At 64.3% G+C, this 22,816-nt stretch overlaps 1 protein-coding gene across 1 annotated transcript; it reads left to right on the top strand.

Annotated features, from left to right (window-relative positions):
* The first annotated feature begins 15,463 nt into the window (after positions 1-15,463).
* SYT2 (synaptotagmin 2) lies at positions 15,464-22,496 on the top strand. Its single transcript, XM_040536086.1, has 8 exons — positions 15,464-15,643; positions 15,739-15,908; positions 16,994-17,110; positions 17,274-17,441; positions 17,567-17,734; positions 18,105-18,222; positions 18,893-19,026; positions 19,614-22,496. Exons 1-8 carry the CDS (start codon positions 15,478-15,480, stop codon positions 19,818-19,820), a joined length of 1,248 nt encoding a protein of 415 aa, XP_040392020.1. The 5' UTR covers positions 15,464-15,477; the 3' UTR covers positions 19,821-22,496.
* The last annotated feature ends 320 nt before the right edge of the window (positions 22,497-22,816 follow it).

Below are 22,816 nucleotides of genomic sequence, written 5' to 3'. Positions count from 1 at the left end.
CAGCCCCAGCTGCGGGGAAAGGAGGCCCGGTCCTCCCCGGGGCGGCTCAGAGCCGTTTTCCACCCCGGAGAGCGATGCTGGAGCAGGGACAGCTGCTCCAGGAGCCCTTCCTTCGTCCCAGGCCGGTGATGAGTTAGAGGCGCTTCCCATCGGCCGGAGCTCGTTAGGGGAGGGCGACTGCAGGGGAGGTAACGGCTGGGTGCAATCCTGACCCCGCTGGGTGCGATCCTGACCCCAGCCCAGAGAGCTGGGCACAGCACCCCTACAGGCACTGCACCCCCTCTAGGCACAGCACCACCCCCATAGGCACAGCACCACCCCTACAGGCACTGCACCCCCTATAGGCACAGCACCACCCCCATAGGCACAGCACCTCCCCTATAGGCACAGCACCCCTACAGGCACTGCACCCCCTATAGGCACAGCACCCCTACAGGCACTGCACCCCCTCTAGGCACAGCACCACCCCTATAGGCACAGCACCACCCCTACAGGCACTGCACCCCCTCTAGGCACAGCACCACCCCTATAGGCACAGCACCACCCCTACAGGCACTGCACCCCCTCTAGGCACAGCACCACCCCTATAGGCACAGCACCACCCCTATAGGCACAGCACCCCTACAGGCACTGCACCCCCTCTAGGCACAGCACCTCCCCCATAGGCACAGCACCACCCCTATAGGCACAGCACCACCCCTACAGGCACTGCACCCCCTCTAGGCACAGCACCTCCCCCATAGGCACAGCACCACCCCTATAGGCACAGCACCACCCCTACAGGCACTGCACCCCCTCTAGGCACAGCACCTCCCCCATAGGCACAGCCCCACCCCTATAGGCACAGTACCACCCCTACAGGCACTGCACCCCCTCTAGGCACAGCACCTCCCCCATAGGCACAGCACCACCCCTACAGGCACTGCACCCCCTATAGGCACAGCACCCCCTATAGGCACAGCACCCCCTCTAGGCACAGCACCACCCCTATAGGCACAGCACCCCCTATAGGCACAGCACCTCCCCCATAGGCACAGCACCACCCCCATAGGCACTGCATCCCCTACAGGCACAGCACCCCCTATAGGCACAGCACCCCCTCTAGGCACAGCACCCCCTATAGACACAGCACCACCCCTACAGGCACAGCACCCCCTATAGGCACAGCACCACCCCTACAGGCACAGCACCCCCTATAGGCACAGCACCCCCTATAGGCACAGCACCACCCCCACAGGCACTGCACCCCCTATAGGCACAGCACCCCCTATAGGCACAGCACCCCCTATAGGCACAGCACCCCCCATAGGCACAGCACCACCCCTATAGGCACAGCACCCCCTATAGGCACAGCACCACCCCTACAGGCACAGCACCCCCTATAGGCACAGCACCCCCTCTAGGCACAGCACCACCCCTACAGGCACTGCACCACCCCTACAGGCACAGCACCCCCTATAGGCACAGCACCCCCTATAGGCACAGCACCACCCCTACAGGCACTGCACCACCCCTACAGGCACAGCACCCCCTATAGGCACAGCACCCCCTATAGGCACAGCACCACCCCTACAGGCACTGCACCCCCTATAGGCACAGCACCCCCTATAGGCACAGCACCTCCCCCATAGGCACAGCACCACCCCTACAGGCACAGCACCACCCCTACAGGCCCAGCACACCCCATATAGGCCCAGCCCCCTATAGGCACCCCCATAGGCACCCCCCCCCCCCCATAGGGGACTCCCAGCGCCGGCGCCACCCGGGCGGAGCCGCCCCCTGCGGAGCGCGGGGGCGAGCGGAAAAGGGGCGGGGCTTAGCGACGAGGGGGGCGGGGCCTTCTGCGGGCAGTGGGCGGGGCGAAAGAGACAGTGGGCGGGGCGAACGGGCAGGGGGCGGGGCTACGCGGAGCCACCGCACGCGAGCCCGGAGGGGCCGGGGCTGCCGCAGCGCCCGTCCCGCACCCACCGCCCCCGGCCCGCACCCACCGGCCCCGCACCCGCCGGCCCCGCACCCGCCGGCCCCGCGCCCCCCGCCCCCGGTAAGTGCTCTCCCGCCCGAGTTTCTCCCCGGTGCCCCCGGTGCCGCAGCGGCTGTGCGGGACGGCTGCGGTGCGGTGCGGGAGTCGGGGCCGGGCTGGCCGCACGGTGATGGCGTGGGGGGGGGGGGGGGTGCGGCGGGACCACCCCGGGGGCACGGAGGAGGCTGGGAGCTGCCCGGTGCCCGGGGCTGCCCTTGGGGTGCTGCGCGCCCGGCTGTGCCGCCTGGGGGGGGGAGTGGATGGAGGGCCCCCCCCCCCCCCCCGGGGTGCGGGAACGACCCTGGGGATGCGGGAACCCCCCCCCCGGGGTGAAGGACCCCCCCCGGGATGCGAGACCCCCCTCCGGGACGCGGGATCCCCACCCGGGGATGCGGGACCCCCCCCGCCCTCGGGATGCGGGACCCTTTCCCGGGCATGCGGAACCCTTCCCGGGATGCGGGACGCCCCCCCTCGGGATGCGGGACCCCCACCTGGGACGCGGACCACCCTCCCCCGGCATGTGGGACCCACACCCGGGATGCGGGACACCCCCGGAGGTGCGGGATCCCCCCCCCCGCGTTTCGGTGCTGCGGCGCTGGGTCAGGGTGCCCCAGGACTCCGAGGTGCCACCCGCGATGCTCCAGCCCCGTGTCCCCGCGGGTGCCCTCGGGGGTCCCGCTCCCGACCCCGGAGCCGCCCCGGGGGCTGCAGCCGCGGTGCGGTGCTGGGCCGGCCACTCCGGGGGGGGCTCTGCACCGCGTCCTGGCCCGCAGCCAGCACCAGCGGGTCCCTTCCCGGGGCTGCAGCAGCCTCCGGGCATCTCCTGCGCTCCCCCGCACCGGTGGGGTGCAGCGGTGCCGGAGAACCAGCTCCGGGGTACCCAAACCGAGCCTTTGCGCCCACGTCCTGCCCCTGGTGCCCCCCTGCAGCCTACTTTCAGAGGGCCGGGCGCGATCCCAAAAGAGCTCTGCCAATTGCGCAGGGGAAAGGCAGTTTTGCAAGGTGACTGTGGCGCGGGGGACGCGCCTGTGTCACGCGTCGCCTCGTGGTCCTCAGCCGTGCCCCGGGGCTTTGGCACCTCTGCGGGTCCCCTCTGCACTGCGTGCAGCGTGGTGCAGCACTGGCCTGGCCTCCGGGTGAGCTGGGCAGGTGCTGCTGCGGGATGTCACCCGCTGCTGGATGTCACCCTCTCCGGGATGTCACCCGCTCTGGGATGTCACCCGCTCTGGGATGCCACCCTCTGCAGGGTGCCACCCGCTGCAGGGCGGCCTCAGGGCGCTGCCGGGCTCCCCCCTGCCCCTCTGCAGCAGCCAAACTTCAGTCCTCGCGCGAGGGCTCTGGCTGCTCGTGCGCCCAGGTGCTGCTGCAGATATTTCACTCCTGTGCATGCTGCACGGCGGCGCGGCGACCGGCAGGCGTCGTCTCCTGCCTGCTGCATTATTCCTCGCTAGCGCAGCGCCTCGGCCGCGCTGCCGTGGGCTGCTGGGGCCCTCGGGCCCCCTCAGGGTGGCCGGGGTCCTCGCCTCGGCGGCACGTCGGTGCTTGTGGCCGGAGGGTGTTGGAGGGAAGCAGAGTTGCTCGCTGCGTTGCGGTGCTGGGGGAGCGTGGGGCGCTGAGAGAGGTGATGCACCCAAGGTCATTGAGCCCGGCAGTGGCAGCGGGACATCACCCGTGCTGCTCAGGAAAAGCACGATTCCATAAAACCCCCCAAACCCCCTGGGAGCCGCGCGCTGTCCCCTCCTCACAAGCGGCGAAGCACAGGAGCGGGGCTGACCTTGCCCCACCACGGCCCCTGGGGCAAGCGTTGGGGTCCCCTCGCGGGGAGCTCCAAGCCCCCAGCTCCCGCGGGGCAGGGACGGGTCCCTCGGTGCTCAGCGGCGGCGAGCTGGTGTCTGCTGCGCTGCATCTCCTGGGGCAGCCCTGGCTCTGCGCCCCTCTGCCCCGCGGCGCCCGGCACCGCACAGAGCCACGGCACGAGGGGGGACGTAAAAATACTGAGGGCCACCAGCCCGCTGCTGGGAGTGGCTCCCCCGCTAACGGAGCCCTGCAGGACGGTCACCGAGGGACACCGGAGCGCGGCGGGCTCCTGCCCACCCCAGCAGGGTGGGAGCGGGCGCTCCGCGGGCTGGCGGTGCTGCTGGCAAGGGCCCAGCCCCGGGAGCCTGATGACTGCAGCTCCTAATTATTACTCGAGTTTCTCCTTCTCCTGGCTGCGCAGGGAAGCTGCGAGCCGGGAGGCGGGATGTCCTCGAGCAGGATCAGTGCCCAAAGCAAATAGACGGAGCCGAGTGCCTGCTGTTTTTCAACTCTTTAATTTTTTTTTGCTGTCCCTAACGCCGGCAGTGGAGCGCGGTGCTGCCCGCTGTGCGCGGTGATGCTGCGCCTCGTCCCCGTGCCCAGAGCCGCTGGCCGCCGCTCGGTGGAGTCTGGCCAAGTGCTTTTGCCCTTGGCTGCCGATGGATTTGCCCGCCCGGGTGAAAACCCTGCTGTTCCCTGGCTCGCCCCAGGCTGGGGCTGCGGCTGCCCTGGGCTCAGCTCCCGCAGGAGCTGGCGTTCCCCTAAGTGCTCTTTGATTATTAGCCCTAATAATTGTGTTATCGCATCGACTGAAATGTTTCAGATGCCAAAGCTAATTTTGCTCTTCATGCCTTCCTTCATCTGTAATGGGATTTTGATAACATCGCACGTCCAGAAGTATTGGATAAACTCAGCATAATTCCTCATTTATTAATTAAACCATAAATTAGGCAGCATGCGGCTGGAATCTGAGATGCCCTACACTGGCGTAATCCGACAGCCTGGGGACGGCGCTGGCCCCGTGCCTGAGCTCCCTCATCCCAGCTCCGGGGGCACGGGATCCGAATCCCCCCGAGCCGACTGCTCCGTGTCGGTGCCTGGAGGGGGAACCCCTGGGCATCGCCGCCACTGGGGTCTGGCTGCGGGGTCCTGGTGGGGCTGGGAGAGACCCCATTCCCCCGGGGTGGCTCTGCCGGCACGTGCCCCTGCTGCAGCCCCTGTGCTGGGCTTGCTCGGAGGGAGCGGAGCAGCGCCAAGGGTGCTGTGCTGGGCTGTGTCGGATTGCTGCGGTCTGCCCCCGAAGCCTGCGTGTGCTTGGCCGTCTGCTCTGCACCAAACCCGTCACTGCTGACTGCAGGCGGTTCAGCATCTGCAGCCTTGCGTGGAGGGGGCTCCTGGTGCCTTTGGGGTGTTCTGCACGTGGTGCGTCTTAAGAAAAGCTCGAGTGCTTTGCTTAAAGGCGTGATTCGAGGTGTTCCTCGCTCCTCTGCTCTTCGTGGTGCTGTAAGGGCGCAGCAGAGAAGGGCTCTGGGCTGGTGCATCGCCAAAAGGAGGCAGGAGGAAGCCTGGGTGCCGGTGGCAGGAGGTGCAGGAAGGCGCTGGGGCAGTCCTGGTGCTGGGCTGGGGCAGATGGAGGCGGTTGGGGAGGTTGTCCTGCTGCTGGGGGCCGGGGGGGGCTGCTCTGGGACCTCTCTGGAGCCGTGGGGCAGGTGGGTGACTGCAGGGGTGGCCGCAGTGTGCTGGGCTGGTTTGGGGCTGCAGGACCTGGTCCAGCTCCGGCGGCGTCTGCTGAGGTCGAGATGTGGTCATGGAGGGGGGGGGCAGGCGTCCCCCTGTGGGACACGGGGTGTCCCTGGGGACCTGGCCGTGACCCAAGGCTGCTGGGGCAGGGCACCCCCCAGGTGGCCCTGTCCTTGTGCCGCTGCTCCCATCGGCCTCGAGCGGACAGTTCAAGGGGGGGAAATAGGATTTCAACGCCGTGCACGGAATCGCAAGCGCACGGCTGCCCTGCGGGGCTCTGCTCCGTCCCCAGGGGTGCTCCGGGGCTTTCTGGAGCCCGGGGAGAGCTGTGCTGGTGCCTGGGGTGCAGGCGTGAGCCCGCTGCTTCCCCCGCATGGAAACCTGCCTTGCTGCGGGCAGCCTGACCCAGCCGCTGCCCTGTGCCGCAACCAGCTCTGTGGTGCGGCCGTGCCAGGCGCAGCTGCTGGTTCGTGCTGCTGGAGAGCCTGGAGCCAGCGGGTGCTGGACACCAGGAGCTGGGGATCCCAGGGGAATATCCTCTGCTGGGATGTGCAGTCGTGAGCCCTAAAGCACGTGGCATGGTTCTTGTTCCCCAAATAACCCCGGGCATCACAGGGATGCAGGTCTGGGGGGGAGAAGAGGACCTGGGGGGCCATGCTTTATGGGGCTGTGCTTTATGGGGCTGTACTGGCTGCCCAGAGCCTCCTGGCTGTCCCGGTGGCTTTTGTCCATCTGCACAAGAGGGTTTATCTGGGGGAGTTCCTGGTGTCCTGGCCTTGGAGGTGCTTTGTGCTGCGATTAAATCCCTGTGGGCTTGCACAGGGCTGCAGTGCTGTGTCCCCACCGATGCTGTCATCGTCACCTCTCTGCCCTCACCCCACGGGGGCTACAAATGGTGCCAGGACAGGTGGCACAGGGACACGGGGCCGTGCTCTGCCTCGGTGGCTCCCTGCAGCATGGAGCGTTGCTCCTGCACCCGTGGGCGCAGGCAGCTCCTGAGGACTGGTGGCTGGGGCCTCATCCAGGATGGAAGTCGCTTCTCTGGGCGTCCAGCACTGGCATTTTGCACCCTCGTGCTTGGCTGGGCACTAACGGGGATTTTCCACATGTCCCCCGTGTCCTCGCACCCTTCTCGGGCTCATTTGGAGCGGGAGCACCGAGGGGCAGGGGCTGCAGGCGGGTGCCAGTACGCTCCTTCTCTCCACGAAAATCGATGCGGCTCGTCTGCGCGCTCTCCCGGATCAGCTCCTGGCTCTTCCCCAGGAGCATCCTGCCTTTTCTTCCTATCGATCAAGAGACGCCGCAGCTCCTCGGGGCCGCCGCTGCCACGCTGCTGCGTGGGGCACGGTGGGGAGCGTTGCCGGCAGAGCGATGCCGACCCGGCTGCGCAGGATGCGGCCACGCGGCACCTTCACGGTGCCAACCCCAACCCGGAGCTGGGTGGTTCGAGTCGCTCAGCCCCATCGCCTTCTGGTGCCCTATTTAGCGCAGCCACCACAGCACTGGCGCGGGGAGCGGGCTGGGCACCAGCAGCGCCAGTCCCCTTGTTTTGGAAGGATTTTTTTGCGATCCGCAGCGTTGCAGGCTGCAGGAGGGGGCGTCGTGCTGGGGCTCGGTGGCTGCGGCTGGGATGCTCGGGGTCCTCGTGGATGGCGACGTCCCCAGGGCTCGGGGACCCCGCTGTCTGCAGCAGCCTTTGTGCAGGGGCTGCAGGCACCACGGCGCCGTACGGCCCACGCCAAAACCTCTCCGTGGCACGGGGATGTGTTTGTGCCACCACGCCAGGAGGGCTGCTCCCGGTGTCCCCGGGGACCTTGGTCCTTGCAGGTGCCTTGAAATGCTCTCTCCTTTCCTTCCCAGCTAATTAGTGATGAATCTTCCTTCCGTGGGGTCTCCAAAGCGCTGCAGTAGCACTGATGAGAGCGGAGCGCTTTATGGGGGAGCGGGGGAAGGCGCTCGCTGCCCGTTTGCTGATCGCGCTGGAACGGCTGCTGCAGCGCGGCTGCCTGCTCCCCGGGGAGCCCTGGCACCAGCCCACGCTCCAGCCGGGCCGGCTCCTTCTGCTGCAGCCCTGTGCTGGGCGCGGGGGTGGGGATGGGGACATTTAGGGCCTGGCCCCTGCTTCCTGCAGGGAAAATGGGCCTGGGGAGAGCAGCACCCATGGGCAGCACCATGGAGCCCCCAGCCGCGGGGCCTCTCTGCTGAACCCCGCAGACACTGCTCACTTTTACTCCCCCCCTTATTTTTGCTCGCTTCTTCCCCCATTTCACCTCGTTGCTGTCCTGATTCTGGAGTCACGGGACAATCCCTGAGCTGCCGGGCTCAGCACCCCGATGCCGGTGCACAGACGTGTCCGCAGCATGCGCACGGGGCTGGGGGAGCAGCAGTGACGGCGAGGAGCTCGTTCAGTCCCCTGGGCTGGGGGGAAGCTGCCGGGGGGGCTCGTCCTGCAAAATGCCCCCAGCCCCTTCCCCTCTTGTCGAGGAGCTGAGCGGGGGGTGCGGGATGCACTCGCCCCCTCCCCAGCTCCTCGCGCCCGGCCCTTTGCATACGTTGACCTTCAGCTGCTCCGACCACGCATGCCGGGACGGAGGGAGCTGCAGCAGCGCCCGGCAGCAGCAGGAGCCGTTTGTTTTGGCCTGGGAACATCCTGAGCCATTAATCTGGTACCCAAATGATGGATGAAGGCTACCTTTAAGACTGTATTTAACTGCTATACATCTCGGGGTTTTGCTTTAAATAATGTAGCCGCTGTGACAGCGGAGCAGGCCCCTTGGAGAAGCAGCAGCCACTCCGGCGGCAGGTTTTTGCAGGATCCCCCCTGGGAGCAGCGGGTCCTGGCCCCACGGCAGTGGTTTTGGGACTGTTCCAGGGCCCTGCCCTGGTTTGTGGGGTGCCCGGGTCCCCAGCACCGCCAGCTGGGAGGAGCTGGGAGGAGCTGGGTGCTGGCTGGTGGTGAGAGCAGCGCTGCTGAGCGTGGTGGGGCAGGGATGCGGGTGTGAGCCCTGCTCTCCATCAGAGCCCGGGCGCAGGACAGTGTGACCGCTGTCCCTGCTCCGACCCCGCTCCGTCCGGTGCTTGGGTGCTGAGGGTGCCTGGAGCTGCCCTCGGCTGCATTTGCCTGGAAATCCTGCTCCCGACAGCAGCACAGGAGGGCGGCTCTGTGCCAGCACGGCCTCGGTGCGGCTCTGCGCCGGGAGGATGCTCCTGGGGTGCAACGGCTCAGCCCCACTCATGGGATCCCTCGCTGCTCGTGCCATGCTTCAGTTTCCCTCTCTGGGGATGTCACCCCTACTGCTCGAGGGGCTGCAGACCCACCTCGGGGGCTGGCCAGCGGCACCTGTGCGTGCTTGGCTCGGGGGGGGGAACGCACTGCTCCTCGCCCAGCGCCTCTTGCAACGTGCGATACCTGCGGCAGCCCCGCGTCCCCTGGGGGTGCTGCCCCGGCCGCAGCAGCCACCCTGCTCCTCGTGCTGCTGCCGCTCCTGGCATCCCGCTCACTGCCACCTTCCCGGGCTGTGCATGGTGGGGGGCTTGGGACCACCCCTGGCCGTTCACAGCAGAGATCAGGAGTGGGGATCCCCGAGCCGCAGGAGCCCCGCAGCTGCTACCACTGATTTGGGGGGGCGTTGGGCCAGGCTTGCTGCGTGGGCTGGGTCCTGCAGCATCCACATCCCCCTGTGGCTCGGGGCTGGCACGGGGCCCTGCGGGTTTTGGTGTCTGCTCCCCGACCTGGTGTTCGTGGGGGCTGTCAGGGAGCCCCCAGGGAGCGTAAACACCGAGCTCAGTGGGCACCCAGCCTCCGGCTCTGGCTTTGCCATCCCACAACGTGCAGGATAGCTCCCGGCACGTGATGGCTGCAGCCCTTCGTTACCTAACGAGCTCCCGCCACGTTCAGGGCTCCTCAGGACAAGCCGGAGCTGCTGGGTGCCAGCAGAGCTCCTGCTCCCCGCGCTGGGAGGGCTGGGGGCCAGCTGCCCCTGTGCCTGCGGTGTCTGAAACCAGCCCGAGTGCGACAAATTGCGGCGCCACGCTCCCGCAGCCGCCTACCGAAGCATGCCGGCGCTAATTGCTACCTCAGATTCATTAATCTTGATTAGCTGCTGCTTTCTGCCCTTCTCCACGCCGTGGAGGAGCTGGGAGGAGGGGGCTGGCAGCGGGGGTCTCCTCCGGGCTGGCAGGGAGAGGTTTTGGCCGCCCTCGCCCTGCTCCCCCTGCACCGCTCCTGCCCAGCAGCGGCTGCACCCGTCTGCCTGCATGGAGCTGCCCCAGCGCAGGAGGGTGCCCGAAATCCCCTTCCCCGTTGTGCCATGGGGAGTGCTGAGCTGGAGTGGCTGCCTTGGTGACCGGGGACATGCCGAGGTCAGGCCGGGTCCCTCCGCATGTCCCCAAATGGCTCCCCAGGGCCGGTCCCTGCGCCACGTCGCAGCTGGCACGGGCAGCCCGGGGCTCAGCGGCCGTGCCGGGGTGCAGCGGTTGGTGCTGGGAGGGGGTCCTGAGCACGTAGGGGGACAATCGCGGTGCTTAATTGCTTTTATAAAAAAAACCAGGAGTACGAACCACGTGGCCTCGGTTGCTGTTTCCACCTCCTCATCCAGCAGCTCAGCTGGCCCCACAGGGGAGGATTTCCCGGGGCGCAGCCCTCCCTGCTCATCTGCGCACCCCGCTTCGCCCTGCACGGGCAGGATTGTGACCAAACCCCCCACAACTCCAGATATTTCATGTCAGGCTGGCTGCTGCCTGCACCCCCCTCTCCCCGTCCATCTTCCATCCATCCCCTCCCCAGCCATCGTCCCCCCTTTGAGGGGATGAGAGCCCCCCGGGGCTGCTGGCGCCGTTCCCAGCTGGTGTCCATTACTGGTGGCGTAACCCACGTTTGGGTACAAGGATGAGTGGAAATGGGTGTTTATGGGATGCACGAGGGCCTGGTTGTCGCCTGCCTGCCCAGGGGCAGGGGACAGGACAAGGGAGCCACCTCCACCCCCCCACACACACCAGATGCCACCTCATTATTCTAAAGGGAGGAAAATTATATATATATAGATATATATATAAAAGACTTCCAAAAGAAAGAAAGAAAAAAACAAAACCACAAACCCAAGCCCTGCAGCGCTGCATTGCAGTGGCTTCCCCCCGCTGGCACCTGCACTGCAGGGCGGTGGCGAGGGGACGCACCCGGGGACACCGCGGGGTGGTGGCAGGGGGGGACCTGGGGACACCTGGGGGTGGCTTTGGCTCACGCCTCAAACCCAAACCAAGGGGAAGCAAGGAGAAGGGGTGAAGCCTTAAAACCGGGGAGGTGCATTCGCACTGGCCTTAGATTTCTTCGTGGGTGTTTCTACCAAAATTAGGCAGAAATTTTGGGGTGGAATATCAATTTTTCTGCTTTGCAGAGCTTGGTTTTTGCTAGTGTAAAAAGGTAGTGCCAATTATTTTTAACCACTGAAAATGCTGAAAACTGTCGTCCCCTAGGGCCACAGGGTGTTCCCCCTCAGTGGGGCTCGAGGGGACAGAGGTGTCCTGGGGGGGGGGGCAGCACCACAATCCTCCCCCAGCTCCCCCCCCCGTGCCTCAGTTTCCCCCATTTTCAGCTTCACCAGCACTGGTGGGAGCCAAGCGGGGGCACCAGGGGCTGGGGCAGGGAGAGCCCAATGTGCACCCTGGGGAGCAATTAGCAATGCTAATTAGTGACCCTGCTTGAATCCAGCCTCTGCAGTGAGTCCCGGGAAGCCGAAATAATCCCCAAAGTGGCATTTCCCCAGCCCAGCATCTTCACCTGCTTTTTCCTTAAATAAATAATAATTAGAGGCGTGAGGAGGGTTGGAAGTGCTTAAATAAAAATCCTGTCACTGGCTGCCCTGTGCCGGTACCAGAGGGTAAAACTGGACAGAAAAGGCAAAAAAAAAAAGAAAAAAGAAAAAAGCCACCTCCAGGGAGCTGTTTGCTGCGCTCGCTCATTTTCGCTTTGCAGCGTCACGGGCCCGGGGCTCCGGTGCTGCCGGGAGGGTTTCCCTCGCTGCGCTAGCGACATCTCCCGCAGTGACGTCGCCGCCAGCGCACAGCAAATGCAACCGCTCGGGCACACGAACAGCAGCAGTGCACAGACACACGTGTGCAAGCTCATCCCCAGGCCGCCTGCACACGCAGATGTGAGCAGCTGCACACCCGCGCACAAAAGCACCTGCAGAGCCAGGGTGCCGCACGTGTGCACAAGCACCTGCACCCTGACACAGCCATGAGCAGACGTGTACACAAGGTCATGCGTGTGCATGAGCACGTGCACGCACCTGTGAGGACTTGTGCGCACACACCTCCTGCCTGTGCACGAGCACCTTCACACATGCACACCCGCACACAAGTGCTCACAGTCCCTGTGCACCTGCACACACTCACACATGCACGTTGCACAAGCATTTGCACGCCACGCTGTACACACCTGTGCAGAGGCTGAAGCCGTGCCTTGTGCAGGCACCGGGCAGCCTCGCTGCTCCTGTTTCTTGGGGCAGGCGCTCAGAGTGGCTGCAGACCCCAGCAATGCCCGTAAGGCATTTTGCACCAAAATGCAGGGCAGGCCGTCGGGCGAGCGGTGCAGAAACTCCTCCTCTCCTGCGTGCAGCTGGAACTTGGCCAAATTGCCAAATGCTCGCGCCCTGCTCGCCCGGCTGCGTCTCCGCCGGCAGCTCTGCTTCCCTTGGCGAACCCCAGCGCTGCGGCACGAAAACCCTCGAGGGGCTCAGCCAGACGGGCTGCGGGGCTGGGTGCTGCCTGGGGGACAGTGTCCCGACTCCGTCCCCGTCCTTGTTCCCGTCCAGCACAAAGTGTGGGGCCGCTGGGTTCGTCCTGGGGCTGTGGGTTTGGGTTGTGGGGTGCAGGGGCTGTGATGGGAGGGACTGGGACCGCGCCGTCCCAGCGTGGCTTCGCCCCATAAAAAGGAGCACGGAGCCAACCCCCTGCCAGCAGCCCATCTTGCAAGGATGCCCAGTGCCTCCCAGTGCCTCCCAGTGCTACCTGAGCCTTGGGGACACTGTGGCAGCTGGTGGCTCCAGCACAGGGGCAGAGCTGATGGCAGCTCCTGGGGATGACGAGGCACTGAGCAAGTCCCTGGCTGATGGCAGAGGAGGTCGTGGGGCTGGAGCCCGGGGCAGCACCCAGAGGAAGCGAGGGGTTGGGGTGCACCCTGAGAGGGGATGGCGCCAGGGCAGGGATCCGGCATTGCCTGGGGTGGGGGATCCCTGCGTGACCCCACAGCGCCCATGAGCCGGATCAGTGGGACCTGTCCCTGTGTGTGCGCACGTGCTGGTGCGCTGCCATTTGCACGCACATGTGTGCACGCGTTCCATGCACGTGCTTGCACTAGCGTTTGCAGAAAAAAACAGAGGCGGTTTGAAAGAACCTCCTGGAAGGTGCCAAAGTGTTGGTGGCTTGGGTGAGCTCGTCCCACTGCCTTCGTGCCCCATGTGACAAGGACACATCTCTGTCCCCACCGGGACGGCGCCGTGCTCGCAGCCTGCGCTGCACCAGTGTGTGCGTGAATCCTGCACCGGCGGCAGGGGAGGATGTGAAAATGCAAAAAATGCCATTTTTGAGTCCATTGCCCCCTCTGTGTCCTGGACAAGTTGCAGATTAATAACCCGGGGTTCCCTTATTTTGCTGTCTGCCTTTAACAAGATTTTGGGGCGTCAGGAGGACGACGAGCTCTTTAGCAAGCTGGGGAAAGAAAGGAATTGATGAGTCCCGTAATCGTTTCTCTGCAGGGCCTGGATATTGGGGTAGCAGCACTCAAATTGGGAATTTCTGGAGCAGACCCAGGCTCTGCCTGTGGGCTCACTTGGTGCAAGGGTCTGGGAGCAGCCGCTGGGAGCATCCCCGCTCGGAGCCTCCTCCTCCTCCTCCTGCTCATCTCTCTTGCAGTTTGCTGCAGTGCCCCAGGGCTGCGGCATTGCCTGTGGGCTCGGCAGCTCTGCAGGACGGACGGACGGACGGACGGACAGGCTGGAGGTGACTGACGGCTGCCACCAGGGAAGGGCTGCGTGGCCCCGTTTCGTTACCTTGCTGACACAGTTTCGGCGATATCCGTAACAGATGGGCAGAAACACGCTCATCAGCAGTTTGGGGAGAAAAGTCATACTGCAGAGAGCCAGCAGCCGGTGCTGCTGCCGGGGGGCGCCTGGCTGGGCTCGGGACCCCCTCGGGGCGGGGAAAACTGCATTTGCACCAAAATGATGCTGCTGGAAGGGATGAAGGCTGAGCGAGAGCTGGTGGCCCTGGGTAGCTCCTGGTGCAGCCCCGAGCTCAGCCCAGCACTGGGAGGCTGCAGGCAGGGCTTGGAGCTGCAGGCAGGGCTCAGAGCTGCAGGCAGGGCTCACTGCAGGCAGGGCTGGTGCCAGTCCCGCTCGGCTCCCAGGGCTGGCGACCACCTCCCCGTGCAAGCCTGGGGTTTAATTCCCCCAGGAGGCATCAGAAGTCTGGAAACCTCAGCCCTGCCTTCGGTTTTTGTGGTTTTTCTGTAAAGTGTTCAGGTGGTGAAGCTGCGATCAGGAGTGACCTTGGTGCTTGTTGCAGCTGGGAGGGAGGTGACAAATTTGGGCTATTTCAGTGTTTTTTTTGGGGGGCTGCCTTGGTGGTGGCCCCCAGTCAGGACAGCAGGACAGGGAGACAGCCGGATGACGTGGTGCTGGATTCAGCCGGGTGGCAGCGGGGGCTGATGCCAGGCTGGGGCAGGAAGGCCCCCAGGTCTCTCTGGCCAACATTTTGAGGCAAGAACGCTCTGTTTCAGCTCCACCTGCAGGGGGAGGAGGGGGCAGCAGCCAGCGCTGGGGCCAGTGCACCAGGCAAGGGGCTTCGGCAAGAAAGGGCACAGGAAAGGGCCCCCCCCCTCGAGCTCATGTGCCCGCAGAAATTCCCCCCTGGTTATCCGTGCTCCTGCCGGGCTCCTTGCTGGCGCCCTGGAAGCCCTCGTGCTCTCCTTCACCCCACTGGCACCGCTCTTCCCTTGGCTTTGATCTTTCCTTCACAAGGTTACAACGGACTCCGTGCTCTCTTTCCAGGGCCCTGTGTGCTCAGCAGTGGCTTTGTCCCCATCCGAACAGCCAGGGGCCCTTCAGGACCCACCCCGCTGGGTCCCCAGCTCGCAGCCTCAACCCTCTTGGGGCTGCTGCTCCCCAGGGCCGCATCCTGCAGCCGGCCCGCTCCGGGTGGGATCCTCCTCTACGGGGTCACGTCGGCACTGGTGCTGGGTCCCGGCGGCGCTTGGTGCTGGGTCTGCTTTCAGGAGCGAGCAACACATCTGCAGGGCCATGGGCTGGGTGTCCCTGTCCTTGTGGGCTGCTCCGGAGCCTGCAGGGCTGGGGGTGCTGAGCCCCTTCCCAGCCCTGTCAGTGGGGCTGCACCAGGCTCTGCGGGACCGAGGACTGGCGAGATGGGGTGTCTCGCCTTCACATGCTGCCAGAGGCTCAACTCTGAGCTCTCCATGCTGTAACGTGGGCAGGGAGCAGCCCCCCACAGGCCCTGGCACGAAGCCACCAAGTCCCTTGTGGGGACCAGGGCAGGGACATCTCCATTGGGAAAGTGGATGAAAAATGGAGATGCGTGGGGTGACCTAGCCCCGTTTGGGCTGGGAGCGCCTCCACAGCCCTGCTGGCTGGCCCCAGCACCACTGTGGCCCTGGGGGATGTTCATGGAGGCTTCGGAGGTGTCAAGGGCCAGGAGACAGTGGGCTTCCGTGGCTTGTGAGGGGACCCCTGGGTCCAGACCGTCCCGTCTGTCATAACCACTGGGCTCCACAGCCCTCACACAAAGGATGAAGCATGCCGTCGTGGCCCTGCTGCAGCTGCAGATGTCCCCAGTGCTGCTCGGGGATGCAGCCGGGGACAGCAGGGCCCACCACGGCCACGCTGTGTTGCAGGTCCCCCGGACCCACCATGACGTTCAAGCAGGCGTCCATGATGGCCCCAGAGGCCGCGGCCACCACTGTGCCCATGGCCACCATGGAGAACTCCACTGAGGCCGCGGGGCCGGGTGAGAGCAAGGAGGACATGTTCGCCAAGCTGAGGGAGAAGTTCATGAATGAGCTCAACAAGATCCCCCGTGAGTAGCTGCCTTCTCCCCCTGGACCCCCTCCCCGGGACCCTGCGCGGCTCCGGCCCACCATGGGCTGACCACGGCCCCACGCGTTCCTGCAGTGCCGCCCTGGGCCCTCATCGCCATCGCTGTGGTCGCCGGCCTCCTCATCCTCACCTGCTGCTTTTGCATCTGCAAGAAGTGCTGCTGCAAGAAGAAGAAGAACAAGAAGGAGAAGGGCAAAGGCATGAAGAACGCCATGAACATGAAGGACATGAAGTCGGGCAACCAGGTGACGGCCTTCAGGATGGCTTGGCCACCTCCCGAGCAGTGCCCGTAGCAGGGGGGGAGCCCAAGAACCCCACTGGTTTGGGGTCCCCCAAAAGCTCGGAAGGCTGGTGCTGATACCAAGGCACAGCCGGGACCATCTGGGGATGCCAGAAGGGAAGGGGGATTTTTGGCACCAGCGGGTCCGGGGCCATCCCGACCATTTCCATGCCTCAGCCCAGGGCCATCTGGGAATGGCAGATTTTGGGCATCTGTTCCTACTGCTGAGAGACACGCGGGCACTGCAGGATGCAGGCAGGGCTGGAGGGATGAGCAGCGATGCATCTGGGGGTCCACGGGGTGCAATTCCCAAATGCTAGGGGAGGGTTGGGGTCCCCAGGGGTTCAATGGGGCCATACAAGACCCCAGTTCCCTGCCTTGGCCTGGGTCCCTCCACGATGCTGTCCGTAACGTCACTCTCTTCCCTCCTGGTGCTCTTGCTGTCCTCCCTCTGTTCCGCCCTGACTCCGTGTTTCCTCTGTGTCCGGGGACATCCTCCATGGTAGGTGCCACCCCGAGCCTGCCTTCTCAATTGACTGCGTCCAGGGTGGGACTGGGGAGCTGCAGGCACAGCAGGGAGGTGCTGGGGGGCTGGGGCTGCCACACGGTGGGCTATGGTGTGGAGAAGCAGGGGAGAAGGTTGTGTTTGCCTTAGATGTAGGAGAACTAGGCCCTCTCTCTCTCTCTTATTAACATCACAATCCCTAGAAATGGCCCTGCTAACCCTCTGTAGTGCTCCCAAGCATGGGCTGGAGGCAGAGGATCCCCGCACCCACCTGCAGGGTGGTTTGCATGCAGCCTCCTTTGGCTGGAGCCGGCCCCAAGTCCCAGCGCCCCGGGCAGCCCCCACCCCCTCATGCCTCCATCCCACTAAGACCAGCCCCGAGCAGAGCTGGTGCCCCCCAGGTTGCCCTGCCGGCACTTTCTGTCCCCATTCCCTTGTGATGCCCAAGGGTCGGGGTGCTGGAGGTGCCCGTGTGGGGATGGGGACGCGGGGCTGGGACCCCCCAGCTGAGCTGGGCACCTTGGCTGCCACTGCAGGACCCCCAGGACGATGACGACGCGGAGACGGGCCTGACGGAGGGGGAAGGTGAAGAGGAGGAGAAGGAGCCAGAGAACCTGGGCAAGCTGCAGTTCTCGCTGGACTACGATTTCCAGGCGAACCAGGCGAGGAAGGGGCTGCGGAGCCGCAGGGGTGGGGATTTGCCCAGGGAGGGCATTTGGAGAGGAGGAATCCCCCTGGTGGAGCCAGGTGGTGTGGGAATTAGCTGGGTGCTGGAGAGGAGCCCGTGGTGCCGCCCGCAGCTGAAGCTGCCTCTGTCCCCTCCAGCTGACGGTGGGGATCCTCCAAGCCGCCGAACTGCCAGCCCTGGACATGGGCGGCACCTCGGACCCCTACGTCAAGGTGTTCCTGCTCCCTGACAAGAAGAAGAAGTACGAGACCAAGGTGCAGAAGAAGACACTCAACCCTGCCTTCAATGAGACCTTCACCTTCAAGGTGAGCCACATCCCACCCCACCACAGGACCTCGTCTCCCGCTCCCATCCTTCCCCCATCTGTGTCCTGGCCTCATGGTTTGGCCTTGCTAGAGCCCCTTGCCACCCGGTGGCCCTTTCCCCGCAGGTCCCCTACCAAGAACTGGGCGGGAAGACGCTGGTGATGGCCATCTACGACTTCGATCGCTTCTCCAAGCACGACATCATCGGCGAGGTGAAGGTGCCCATGAACACGGTGGACCTGGGGCAGCCCATCGAGGAGTGGCGGGACCTGCAGAGTGGCGAGAAGGAGGAGGTGAGAGGGGGCCCTACAAGGTCAAGGTGTGGGGTGGCCCCGGCTGTGGGGTGAGCTCTGCTTCCTGGGCATCGCTGCGTGGCCCCACCTTGGTGCTGTGCGTGAGGGCTGGGCACCTCACGACCCCGTTTTTCCCCTGTGCAAAAACATTTTTGTAACAAAAATGAGGTTTGTAAATATCTGGATGCTGCACTGGGACTTGCCTGTCCCGCACCCTGGTGATCAAACCCTCGTGCGTGGGGTGCCAGGTTGTGCCTTCACTGAATGCTGAGTGGGGTTTGTGGGGCACTGAAGCTGGGACCACGTCCCAGCACTGCGATACAGCGCACTGGGGAGGCTCTGATTATCTGCTCCCTGCCCCACTTGGCAGCCAGAGAAGCTCGGTGATATCTGCATCTCCCTGCGGTACGTGCCGACGGCCGGGAAGCTCACTGTCTGCATCCTGGAGGCCAAGAACCTGAAGAAAATGGATGTGGGGGGCCTCTCAGGTGAGCCATGGTGCTGATCGGCTGGGCAGGGCCGGGGCAGCTCCTCCAACACCCGGCACCTCCTGTGCCGGAGGCAGCCCGAGGCCTGGCTGGGGGTGAGGGGAGATGAGACACCCCCGTCCCTGACCTCTTGGGCTCGGTTCCTTGGGGTGTCCTGAGTGGTGAAATCACCCCTCTGCCATCCGCTCCTGGCCCTGCTCCTCCTTGCCCTGGGGGCAGGGACCTCAGTTGTTGGCACGTTTTGGAGCAGAAGAGGCTTCCCGATGCCACCCCAGGGCTGAGCTCTCTGCCCAGGCGTCCTCAGCCCTTCCCAGAGCTGCCTGAACCCGGACAGCAGCACCTTCATGGCTGGGAAGGTTCAGCTCTGTAGCTGGGGTGTCCTGCTGCAGACTGCGGGGCGACGGGCCAGCATCTGCAGTTCTCATTGCACCATCCCCAGCCCTCCTGCAAGGAGACCCACAGGAGGCAGAAGAACTCTGTCCCTTCCCAGTGACTCCCGAAAATCCTCCCCAGCTTTGGAGTATTTTGGCTTTGGCCTCCATCCACGAGCCTGGGAGCACCGTTACCTGTGGAGGGCTCCTTACCCCTCATGCTGGGCTGACACCTGTCCCAGGGCCAGGCCGATGGTGTCCCTGGGCACTGCGATCTCCTGCTCCCCCTTTTCCCCCAGATCCCTACGTGAAGATTCACCTACTGCAGAACGGGAAGAGGTTGAAGAAGAAGAAGACCACAGTCAAGAAGAAGACCTTAAACCCCTACTTCAACGAGTCCTTCAGCTTTGAGATCCCCTTTGAGCAGATACAGGTTCGTATGCTAACATCCTCGGGGGCACGTGGGCAGGGTGGGGGTGCCAGCAGAGGTCTCACACTGTCCCAGGCCACGTTCCAGTGGCTCCTGATCAGCTCCTGTTGCAGCTGCCCATGGAACACATCTGGTCCCAACCTGAGCCCGGCCTGATGCTGAGGGTGACTGGTGCAGGGCAGGGCTGGGAGGCTGGGCAGCACCCATGGGGGATGCAACCCCAAACCCATCTCATGGCAGGAATGGGGCTTTCCTCTGCTCCTGGCCCTGTAGTGCTCACCCCAGGCATAGCAGGGAGCCCTCAATGGTCCCAGGGGTGTCCTGGACCATCGTGAGGTGCCTTCTGCTCCTCCGTGTCCTGCCCCAGCCCCTTTGTGCAGCCCCATCGAGCTCTACAGCCTGCAGCACTACAGCGGCCCTCGGTGCCTCGACGTGCCCAGGCGGCCACGTGAGGACCAGCTGGGCCCCACCACGGCCCCACAGCCCTGGGCTCCTCGGGGAAGGAAATGGAGGAAGGAACGGGCACGGAGGGGACCCTGCCCCAAAACAGGCCACCAGTTTAGCCCTCTAAAGAAGACTTCCTCCTCCAGAAAGTGCAGGTGGTCATCACAGTGCTGGACTATGACAAGCTGGGGAAGAATGAAGCCATCGGCAAGATATTCACGGGCTGCAACTCCACCGGCACGGAGCTGCGGCACTGGTCCGACATGCTGGCCAACCCCCGGCGGCCCATTGCCCAGTGGCACTCGCTGAAGCCAGAGGAAGAAGTAGATGCAGCTCTCGGGAAAAATAAATAGGAAGATCTGCTGGCCAGCGTGGAATGGGCCTGTGGACAGTCAAAGCAACCCAGAGCTACCGATACCTCAGTTACGCAACCTTTGGTTTTGGTTCTGTTTTATTTTTTTGGTTCTGTTTTAAGCTGAAATACCCTTTGACGGCTGTGGAAGGGTTTCCAGACAGTCCCAATAGCTTCCAGGGGAAGAGGTTTAAGACGGATGGTTCTTTTCATTCTCCAGCATCGCTCCCTTCGGCCGCATGCCCCATCACCTCCACCCGCCATCCCTTCCCGGCGTGAAGCCACCGCCATGCCTGGGGCTCCCCAGGTGGCCCAGCACCAGCCCACGGCATCGCTGCCTCCGTCCTTCCTGTGGGCCCACGTGGGAACCGGCGGGCGTCTTTGTGTGGAGGTGACACCGGAGCCTGATAACGCAAGGTGACCAGGCTCACTGTGCTTGCTTGGGGCATGGACACCTGTGTGGGCACCAACACAGTGGAGAAGACCTTCTGCAGGAGGCCCAGGGGCATCCCCGCACCCGCTCTGCCTCCTCCCAGCCCTCCCAGTTGGGAAGGGTGAGAGACGTGGTTTTGGGCTGCCTGCGGCCAGCTCCAGGTTTGGCTTCTTCTGGGGAGAGGTTTGGGGGGGGGGGCGGGTCTTGTGCTGCAGAAGACATTGTGGTGGGTGCTGAGCCCTTGGTGTGGTGGCCAGACCCCACGGGATGGGTGCAGGTAGCTGCAGACAGCTTTTTGTAGGGGATGCAGCAGGGGCTGGGCATGCAGCGGCAGCGCTGTGGGCACGCTCTGGTTGGGGCCACGGTGTGGACGGCTGCTGTCGTGTTACCAGAGGCTGAGTTAGGGAGCTCTGGGGTGGTTTGCACGCACCTCGTGTCACACTTGGCACGGCCGTGTGCCTCCTGGAGACACTGGATCGCAGCCTGGAGCTCTGGGTGCTTCCACGAGGCTGGGTTACATGGAGAGGTACCTGATGCTGGGGGAGCAGGCACCCCAGAGCAGTGCCTGGTGCCATACTCGAGGCCCCAGTGCGTCCCTGGGGCTGAGCCCTGCCATGGGCACCCCAGCACGGCCCTGGGGGAGCTCTGGGGAGCTCCAGCCCCACTGCTGCATCCCACCACCAGCGGGGAGGGCGAGAGCCATCCCATGGCCAAGGAGGGGCTGCAGACCCCCCAGGCCCCACGGGCTGCTCTACCCCCGTCCCTGTCCCTCTCCCCTCGGGCAGTGTGAGCTGGAAAGCCAACACCATTCCCTGTGGCTGGGCAGCCCTGCCCAGTTCAGCCCAGTCTGTACTGGAGCATGGGGTGTCCCCGCGCCACCTCTGACTCCCCGGCAGCCTCAAGCTTGCTGCTCTGCTCGGCTTCCCTGGGCTCGGGCGGACCTTCACCTTCATCCGTGGCTGCTCCAGGCCAGCGCTGCCTTGTGCTTGCTGGTCCTCGAGGTCATGGGGCAGGTTGTGGTGGGGGAAGGTCCTCAACAAGTGGAGTGAAGCAGCAAAGGGTGTTGCATGCTCAGCGAGGAAGAGAAAAAGAGCGCAGTGGGGATGCCCCTGGCGTTGGGGATGCTGCCTGGGGGGGGGTCTACACCTGGCCTGGGACCGCGGTGCACAGCACCCTGAGCCTGGGGACAAAGTGCCAAAGCTGAGCTCACCCTGGTGCCATTGGATGCTTCGGCAGCCCCTGCTTCCCAAGGGGCTTCCCACCCCAGGTGACGGCAGGGAGAAGATGGGAAACGGTGGCAGGGGATGGCCACTGCTCAGGGGGTTCAGGTTGGGCACAGGGACAAGCCCCTAACCCAGGAGGGACGTGCAGCCCTGGGACAGGTCCCCAGGTCTCCATCCTTGGTGGGGGTTCAGGTCAACAAGGTCCTGCGTGGATCATGTAGCTGGAGGGAGAAGGAGACGCGGGGTGTTTTTAATGAACAGGAGCACTGGGCAGGTGGCGTGGGGCGGTGGGGGTGGCTGATGCCCCTCATCTGGGGACAGTGTCAGGAATCTCCCAAACCTCGGAGTCTGGCTGGGCACCACGGGGTTGTTTGCCTTGTGTTTGTAAAGACGAAAGAATCAAGGAATTGGCAAGAGCACCGAAACCCTCCTGTGGGTGGGCACGGTTCCGGCGTCTTCCTTGGGAAGCGGGCAGAGGAGCGCACATGCCTGCGCACACACACACAGACACACATGTACTCACACGTACACACATGTACACACCATGGGCACACCCCCACACCCACCCCTGCGCCCCCCTACATGCCCACAGCCCACCCGCACCCCCCCAGCCCCGCCGCACCTCGCCTGCCGCCTGCAGGTTTGCATTCGGACTCTTTAAGCCTCGGGGGAGGGGGAAACTGTGACTTTAATACATGATTTATTTTTATTTTTAATTTTAATAAAAAAGGGGAAATCAACCGACATATTTAAAAGCCATCTGAGCTGCCTCTGACCCCCCCCCCTCCCCCTTTAGCTGTGTGTAGTTAACTGTATGGAGACATAGCTGTATATACCATGACCAGTGCATGCGCTGCAGCCACCTGTAACCAGCAGCATGCTCCCAGCCCGAGCGCGGCGCTGCACGCTCTGCCCCGCGCCGCCGGCGCCTCTGTGCCCGACCAGCGAGGCGGAGTCGGTGATGAACCAAACTCATTGCCTGAGTGCTCTCCACCACCCCGGTTATTCCCCCCCACCCCCCTCTAAAAATAATGAATTAAATCATGCAAAAGAAGAAAATACGCCAAGAAGCAAAGCATGCCAAGCCAGTCCAGCCAGCGGAGGGTGAGCCGTCACCGACGCAGCCGTGACTTCCATGTGTGTCTTGTTCCTGTGTCTCGTCGCGTTTATACCATGGCCGGGTAGCGGCAACATCGTGGCTTCGGTGTCCTGTGTCGCGTTGGTGCATTTCACCGTCAGAGCAACTTTAGAAGCCATATTAGACCACGGCGTGCCGGGGCCCCACGAGGATGGGCCCGCCGGTGAGCCGTGCCCCCCTTTTCCCCCGTGTGTCCACGGCCC

The sequence above is a fragment of the Cygnus olor genome, chromosome 24, assembly GCF_009769625.2.
Source record: "Cygnus olor isolate bCygOlo1 chromosome 24, bCygOlo1.pri.v2, whole genome shotgun sequence".
Lineage (NCBI taxonomy): Eukaryota > Metazoa > Chordata > Aves > Anseriformes > Anatidae > Cygnus > Cygnus olor.
The sequence above is the reverse complement of the archived record's forward strand: the minus strand, read 5'-3'. Positions and strand labels throughout refer to the sequence as shown.

Coding starts and splice junctions, on each gene's coding strand:
- SYT2 (XM_040536086.1), top strand. CDS start 15,478: ATGACGTTCAAGCAGGCGTCCATGATGGCCCCAGAGGCCGCGGCCACC. Junction 17,111..17,273: donor ACGATTTCCAGGCGAACCAG/GCGAGGAAGGGG, acceptor TGTCCCCTCCAG/CTGACGGTGGGGATCCTCCA. Junction 19,027..19,613: donor TCCCCTTTGAGCAGATACAG/GTTCGTATGCTA, acceptor TTCCTCCTCCAG/AAAGTGCAGGTGGTCATCAC.